The 8,792-nt window shown below is 37.7% G+C and overlaps 1 protein-coding gene across 1 annotated transcript; it reads left to right on the top strand.

The window, feature by feature from the left end:
• Positions 1-6,182: 6,182 nt before the first annotated feature.
• On the top strand, positions 6,183-7,240 carry LOC105705614 (peroxisome biogenesis factor 2-like). The gene is given in 1 exon segment (XM_012435527.2): positions 6,183-7,240. A coding segment is annotated over 1 exon segment (918 nt). The 5' UTR covers positions 6,183-6,276; the 3' UTR covers positions 7,195-7,240.
• Positions 7,241-8,792: the final 1,552 nt, after the last annotated feature.

Below are 8,792 nucleotides of genomic sequence, written 5' to 3'. Positions count from 1 at the left end.
TAAAATGAAATAAAGATAAGAAGGTAGATGTAAAGGAGAAATCTATTTTTTCTTATCTGTGGGGTTTTTAAAAATTCTACTGAAAGTTCTGGATACATGTGTGCTGAATGTGCATGTCTGTTACATAGGTATACATGTGCCATGGTGGTTTGCCGCACCTATCAACCCGTCATCTAGGTTTGAAGCCCCACGTGCATTAGGTATTTGTCCTAATGCTCTCCCTCCCCTTGCCCTAGAAATCTATTTTTTTATAAAAAAGAAAAGAAAATATTGGGGACATGATGGGTTATCTCTAAGAATTAAATCAAAGTATCAAAAGAAAATATTCTATACTTGTCTGTCAAATTAGTGTAAGTAAAGGAAAACAATTACAAAAAATTAATGCTACAAACAGGTTAGAAAAAGACAACACCTTTGATATAGAAAGACAACATATAAATCAGTAAAAAAATAGTAATAGTATAAATTTAAAATGGAAAAGAAGATAGGTAGACATTTCACAGAAGGCCAATTAAAAGGCTAGTAAATACACCAAAATGTTTATTAGTAATAATAAAAAGTAAAAGGTTGCAACACTATGCCTGTTTGTAGTAATTTTACAAAAATATTTAAGATGACTTTACCTATTGCTAACAATTTATCTATAGTAATTAGCAAAATAATTTCACTTCTAAGAATTATCCTTAGAAATAAACAGAGCTAAAGATAAAAGCTTTATTTTTGGAATATTTATCACTGTGTTAATTTTGAAAGAAAATTTAGAAAGAACCTAAAACATCAACAATAAGTAGAAAGTGAAATAAATTTTGGTATCTATACACTGCTTTGATGAAGTCTTTAATGTTTTCTTAACATTTAATAAGTAATACAAATAAAAGGAAGTATGTATGGATATGTTCTGTATATGTTTCATATGATTGATAATGATTCAAGCATAAAGCAAATGTATGATTATTTCCCTTCTAATCTTTGCTTTTAAGTACCCAGAAATTAATACCTTTATAAATTTATCCAACAGATATTTAAGTGAGTGGTTTCTATGTCTTGGGCACTGCAAGAAATGCTAGGTGAGGGGCTTTGGCAATTGTGGGTCTTTGGGTCTCTAGCTTATTGGCCAGCATATGTTATGGAGCTAAACTAGGTATCTAGAATCATATTGAGAGAAAATATGACTGTCACACCTGGAGCATAACATATGGGTCTTCAAAGAAAGAAGGCCTGGCATGAGAATTGAGAGCCGAAGTATTGAGAGCTAAGGGACTTCCAGCCAGAGAAGATGAAATCAAAGAAGAGCAGATTACAACAGGCAAAGAATAGGCAAATAGTAACATGGGGTAATTATGGTATAGTAGTAGGCTGCTTTCTGTGCCTGGATTTTCATGTATTCTCATTCAGTTCTGTTGCTTGTATGAGCTTATTCTATGGGCAATGAGAGAACCACTGCAGGTCTTATTAATTATGACAATGTTTTTGAGTAGCAAGGGGCAGCAACCAACTTAAAACATGGGAAACAATGAGCAAGTGCTCTTTTAGACTAGATTGCATGCAGGTTGATTGTCTTGGAACATAATCTCAGGAAACAGGAGTGAGGAGGAGGGAAGAGTGAAAGAGGGAAGCTGGGAAAGATAATACATGAATGTATCATTAAGTTGCCCACTTCACAGATGACTGGTGCTGTTTACCATGAGACCTTTGCAGAAATCTTTAAAATAGGTTTGAAGACTGTCTGCCTAGGGAATTTTAAAATGGCATACATTTATGTATTGGATTCCATTCACTATTAATCAAGGTAGTCCCACTGTCAGTAACTTCCCCTGCACTTCTAGATTGAATATGAAAAGCTACTGAGAGGATCCCTGTGCATGTTCCATGGTGTAGTGTCAGAGAAGCAAGTGAGAGGTAAAAGGCTGAGGCCAGGTGCTGTCAAGTTGCACCTACATGAAGAAGGTTGAAAGAAGCTTAAAAAGAACTAGCCCCACGTGTAAGAGTTGGGGCCAAGCGTATATGAAGTTGCACACAAGAGGTGTCCTACATTTGTCTGTTGTGGCTCAAAGAAGAGCAAAGCCACAGAGAGGCAGATACAGAGCTGAGTCTCACAGCAACTGCAACTAGATACACAAACTTTTTCTGGACTTTCTCAGTCTTGTGTCTCTGTAACTCTTTGGTTGGGCTTCACCCTTTTTCTCTCCCTATAGGTAGCTTTCTCTACATGGCAAAAACTAGTCTCTTAATGACTTCTACACATTTTGCGTCTTACAATTTCAGTTTTAGAAAACTACAATAAAGGATATCACCACTGACTCCACAGAAATACAAACTACAATCAGAGATACAAACAACTCTATGCACATAAACCAGTAAACCTAGAAGAAATGGATAAATTCCTGGACACTTGCACCCTCCCAAGCCTAAACCAGGAAGAAGTTGAAACCATGAACAGACCAATAACAAGGGCTGAAGTTGAGGCAGCAATTAATAGCCTGCCAACCAAAAAAAAGCTTAGGTCCAGATGGGTTCACAGCTGAATTCTACCAGATGTACAAAGAGGAGCTGGTACCATTCCTTCTGACACTATTCCAAACAATACAAAAAGAGGGAATCCTTCCCAAATCATTTTAAGCGACCAACATCATCCTGATACCAAAACTCGGCAGAGACTCAACAAAAAAAGAAAACTTCAGGCCAATATCCATGATGAACATAGATGCAAAAATCTTCAATAAAATACTGGCAAACCGATTGCAACAGCACATCAAAAAGCTTATCCATCACAATCAAGTAGGCTTCATTCCGGGGATGCAAGGCTGGTTCAACATACGCAAGCCTATAAACGTAATCCACCACATAAACAGAACCAAAGACAAAAACCACATGATTATCTCAATAGATGCAGAGAAGGCCTTTGACAAAATTCAACAGTGCTTTATGCTAAAAACTCTCAATAAACTAGGTATCGATGGAACGTATCACAAAATAATAAAAGCTATTTAGGACAAATCTACAGGCAATATCATACTGAATGGGCAAAAACTGGAAGCATTCCCTTTGAAATCTGGCACTAGACAAGGATGCCCTCTCTCACCATTCCTATTCAATATAGTATTGGAAGTTCTAGCCAGAGCAATTAGGAAAGGAAAAAAAAAGGGGTATTCAATTAGGAAAAGGGGAAGTCAAATTGTCTCTATTTGCAGATGACATGATTGTATATTTAGAAGACCCCATCATCTCAGCCCAAAATCTCCTGAAACTGATAAGCAACTTCAGCAAAGTCTCAGGATACAAAATCAATGTGCAGAAATCACAATCATTTCTATACACCAAAAACAGACTAACACAGAGCCAAATCATGAGCGAACTCCCATTCACAACTGCCACAAAGAGAATAAAATACCTAGGAATACAACTAACAAAGGATGTAAAGGACCTCTTCAAGGAGAACTACAAACCACTGCTCAAGGAAATAAGAGAGGACACAAAAAAATGGAGGAACATTCCATGCTCATGGTTAGGAAGAATCAATATTGTGAAAATGGCCATACTGCCCAAAGTAATTTATAGATTCAACACTATCTCCATCAAGCTACCAATGACCTTCTTGACAGAAATGGAAAAAAACACCTTAAACTTCATATGGAACCAAAAGAGAGCCTGCATAGCCAAGACAATCCTAGGCAAAAAGAACAAAGCCGGAGGCATCATGCTACCTGATTTCAAACTGTACTACAAAGCTACAGTAATCAAAACAGCATGGTACTGGTACCAATACAGAGATATAGACCAATGGAACAGAACAGAGGCCTTGGAGGCAACACCACACATCTACAACCATCTGATCTTTGACAAACCTTTCAAAAGCAAGCCATAGGGAAAGGATTCCCTGTTTAATAAATGGTGTTGGGAAAACTGGCTAGCAGTGTGCAGAAAACAGAAACTGGACCCCTTTCTGAAACCTTACACTAAAATTAACTCCAGGTGGATTAAAGACTTAAACATAAGACCTAACACCATAAAAACCCTAGAAGAAAACCTAGGCAAAACCATTCAGGACATAGGCATAGGCAAGGACTTCATGATTAAAACACCGAAAGCATTGGCAACAAAAGCCAAAATAGACAAATGGGATCTAATTAAACTCCAGAGCTTATGCAACAGCAAAAGAAACAATCATTAGAGTGAACCATCAATCAACAAAATGGCAAAAAATATTTGCAATCTACCCATCTGACAAAGGGCTAATATCCAGAATCTACAAAAAACTAAAACAGATTTACAAGAAAAAAACAAACCCATCCAAAAGTGGGTGAAGGATATGAACAGACAGTTTTCAAAAAAAGACATATATGAGGCCAAAAAACATATGAAAAAATGCTCATCATCACTGATTATTAAAGAAATGCAAATCAAAACCACATTGAAATATCATCTCATGCCAGTTACAATGGCAATCATTAAAAAATCGGGAGACAGCAGATGCTGGAAAGGATGTGGAGAAATAGGAACACTTTTACACTGCTGTTTGGAGTGTAAACTAGTTCAACCATTGTAGAAGACAGCATGGTGATTCCTCAAGGACCTAGAAATAGAAATTCCATTTGACCCAGCAATCCCATTACTGGGTATATACCTAAAGGATTATAAATCATTCCATTATAAAGACACATGCACATGTATGTTTATAGTGGCACTGTTTACAATAGCAAAGACCTGGAACCAACCCAAATGCCCATCGATGATAGACTGGACAAGGAAAATGTGCTACATATACACCATGGAATATTATGCAGCCATAAAGAACAATGAGTTCATGTCTTTTGTAGGGACATGGATGAATCTGGAAACCATCATTCTCAGCAAACTGACACAAGAACAGAAAATCAAACACCGCATGTTTTCACTCATAGGCGGGTGTTGAACAATGAGAACACTTGGACACACAGGGAGGGGAGCATCACACACTGGGGTCTGTTGGTAGGGGCAAGGGAGGGACAGCGGTGGGGTGGGGTGGTCCGGGAGGGATAACATGGGGATAAATACCAGATGTAGGTGACTGGGAGATGGAGGCAGCAAACCACATTGCCGTGTGTGTACCTATGCAACAATCCTGCATGATCTGCACATGTACCCCAGAACCTAAAGTACAATTAAAAAAAAAAAAAGGCTAAAATAAAAAAACCTGACATGCTTAGACCCACATCTAAAATTTCTAGGACAGAATTTCATCAACCTTTCATAGGCCAGGTATCCATTTTTGGACCAATGAATATGCATAAAGAGAGATGTCATGTAAGGACACAAGGACACTGGTAGAAACCATATAACTAAGTAGGGGAGGAATAGTTTCCAAAAGAAGAGCAAGATGCCAAGCAGACAATACCAGAAATGTATACCACATGTCCTGAGTTAAAAAAACACTCTTAAAGCATATAGAGCCTCGAAGTACCTGTACCAAATAACCAGAAAATACAAAAATAGTGTCAGAATTCAGGCAAGAATTAGGGACAGGGAAAAGAATAGTAATGGTATTAATGAGAAATAATTGGTGGGCCATGTGACCCACTTTAGTTTTACACGATGCCCTTACGTTCTCCATTAACAGGAATTTGTTCAATAAGCATTTGTGATGCCAGGTCCAGTGAGAAATATAGGAACTACCATAGCACGTAAGACACAATCTCTCTCCTCAAAAAGCAGATCATCATGTGACTTAGTAACAACAGCAATACCTTATTTTTATAGGACATCTTTAATCCATACCTTGAGATCCCTGGCTCCATGACACAGAATCAAATTAATAGAATTTAATGTAAACACTCTTCTTTACTGAAGGTCAAGGTCCGAGTTCTTTGGGAGGTTTTCATTTGGACTAATGCTTCATGTCTAATTGGTAAAGATACCAGAATCAGTGATATGGGATTGTTTTGTTTGGGCACAGTACTTGGAAGAAAGCATTGAAACTTGATAGCAGTACTCAACATTACATTTTTTTTTTCTTGTATCTTGTTTGACCCCAAATACTAGTGGATAATCTAGATATTTTAGCCATATTCAAGGGTCATGAAAGAAATCCCACACTTGAGGAAAAGACAAGCTTTCCAGAGAATGTTTCAGAGAAAGTTACGTGGAACGTGGGTGTTTCACAGATTCCTAAGCTTCTGGCAAGTATAAGGCAAGCATTTCACAGAAGAACTTGCAGCAGAAATTCCCACTGCCATAGCTATAGGCTGTCCAGTCTTAAGGGAGTTGCAGGAACGGGAAAAAGAGACCTTCAGAGAAGACATGACTTCCAAAAAAGAGAATGCAAAGAGTACAAACAGAGTGCTAAGAATAAGCCAGTGGGATGCGCTTGAACTAAACAAGGCCCTGGAGCAGCTAGTGTGGTCCCAGTTTACTCAGTGCTTTCATGGATTTAAACCTGGGCTATTAGCTCGCTTTGAACCAGAGGTGAAAGCATGCTTATGGCTTTTCTTGTGGAGATTCAGCATCTACTCCAAAAATGCCACAGTGGGACAGTCAGTTTTGAATATTCAGTACAAAAATGATTTTTCCCCTAACCTGAGATATCAGCCACCTAGTAAAAATCAAAAAATTTGGTATGCTGTTTTTACAATTGGTGGGAGGTGGTTAGAAGAAAGATGCTACGATTTGCTTCGAAACCATCATTTAGCATCACTTGGGAAAGTCAAGCAGTGCATGAATTTTGTGGTTGGACTTTCAAAATTAGGTGGGCTGATTAATTTTTTGATTTTCCTTTAGAGGGGAAAGTTTGCAACTTTGACAGAACGTCTTCTAGGCATTCATTCTGTGTTTTGCATGCCTCAAAACATATGTGAAGTTGGCTTTGAATACATGAATAGGGAACTTCTCTGGCATGATTTTGCTGAATTTCTGATTTTTCTCTTACCACTTATCAATGTCCATAAGTTGAAACCCAAGCTATCTTCATGGTGTATCCCTCTTACTGGTGCACCTGATAGTGACAATATATTAGCCACCAGTGGCAAAGAATGTTCTCTATGTGAAGAGTGGCCCACCGTGCCTCACACCATAGGATGTGAGCATATCTTCTGTTATTTCTGTGCTAAGAGTAGTTTCTTATTTGACATGTACTTTACTTGTCCTAAGTGTGGCACAGAAGTACACAGTCTGCAGCCACTGAAATCGGGAATTGAGATGTCAGAAGTAAATGCTCTTTAGAAACTAAAATTGCTTCCTCTGAGGGAAAAAAAATGCACTGTTTAAATTCTTAATATTAGTCATCCTAAGTATACCATTTATGTATCCTTTATAAGGAATGTGCTGCATAGCCACTGTCTTTTGCTCCTTTCCAGGCATGACTAAATTCTAATCACTGGAAACCATGTGATTCTAAATATATTATGTAAATGTTAATGTATTACGTTTTTTTAAATCACTGCATTCAATTTTTAATGTCAAGAATAATGGACAGCTTTTGTTAGGTGACTACTAACAATGCTCCTTCATTTTACTACTTCTTAAAAAGAAGTTGGACTCTAAAAATAAAGATTTTGGAGACTCTGGGGGAAAAAAAAAGAAATCCCACACTTATTCTACATGGGAAAAACTTTGTCAACGAGAACTCTGTCTTTCTCTTGTTGAAAATCTAGTTATTCTTTAAGACCTACTTTAGACATAAGCATGTACATAAAGTCTTCTGAAAGTCAAATTAATTTCTCCATTCTTTTTTTTTTTTTTGAGACGGAGTTTTGCTCTTGTTACCCAGGCTGGAGTGCAATAGCGCGATCTCGGCTCACTGCAACCTCCGCCTCCTGGGTTCAGGCAATTCTCCTGCCTCAGCCTCCTAAGTAGCTGGGATTACAGGCACACGCCACCATGCCCAGCTAATTTTTTGTATTTTTAGTAGAGACGGGGTTTCACCATGTTGACCAGGATGGTCTCGATCTCATGACCTCGTGATCCACCTGCCTTGGCCTCCCAAAGTGCTGGGATTACAGGCGTGAAATTACTCCATTCTTTGGGCTCCCATATCATCATCTATCAGTTGAATTGTAATTATTCATATGTTTCTATCTCTCCCTCTAGACTTTGAGTTCCTTAAAGGCAGGAACCTCATCTTACTCATCTTTATTTTCCTAGACTTCAGTACAGTATATGGCATATAGAAAGTTCTCTGATCTGAAGGAGGAATGGTGGTAAATCAAGACATTTGTCCTCTTTCAGATTAGTAAGGTAGAGATACTTGGTGTTAAGTCACTAAAGCTTTCATAACTTTGTTTCCTTTAAATAAGCAAAAGGTCCCTACATGTTTTTGGTGCAGTTGACCCACTAACTGGCATGTTACTGACATTTCAGGCTCAGTGTGCAACAAAAAGCACTCCTGTCTTTCGTCAGTTCTTATGAGAAATTCTACAAAGGATCATAGCACCTGCACAAAGCCAAGATAGGAGAAATCCAATATAAGTCATGTCATAGTATTATTATTATTTTAAAAAATTATTTTATTTTCTAGGAATAGAGCCTCTGACCCCAGAGAATACTGTGGTCTGTCTCAAAGGAGGCCACCCAGAAAACCATACACAGTTAAAACAAAACATAAAATATAGAAAGCCTTCTGCAGAGGTGAGAGGTGATATTTCACACTTTTTTTTCTCACCTGATAAGTGATAGGTCATACTGCTAAATCTCCTTTGTTCATTTGTAGGTTATTTCACATAATACTGATTTAAACCCATTACTGCCTAGATTTCAGTCCTTGAATGCGGATTAGCTCTGAATAAAATTTTTTTAAAACCTATATATCATGTAATAATAGT

This window comes from Aotus nancymaae, unplaced genomic scaffold (genome assembly GCF_030222135.1).
Source record: "Aotus nancymaae isolate 86718 unplaced genomic scaffold, 86718_ANA_hifiasm-v0.15.2.pri h1tg000019l, whole genome shotgun sequence".
In the NCBI taxonomy this organism is placed as follows: domain Eukaryota; kingdom Metazoa; phylum Chordata; class Mammalia; order Primates; family Aotidae; genus Aotus; species Aotus nancymaae.
This window is presented reverse-complemented; position numbering and strand designations above follow the sequence as displayed.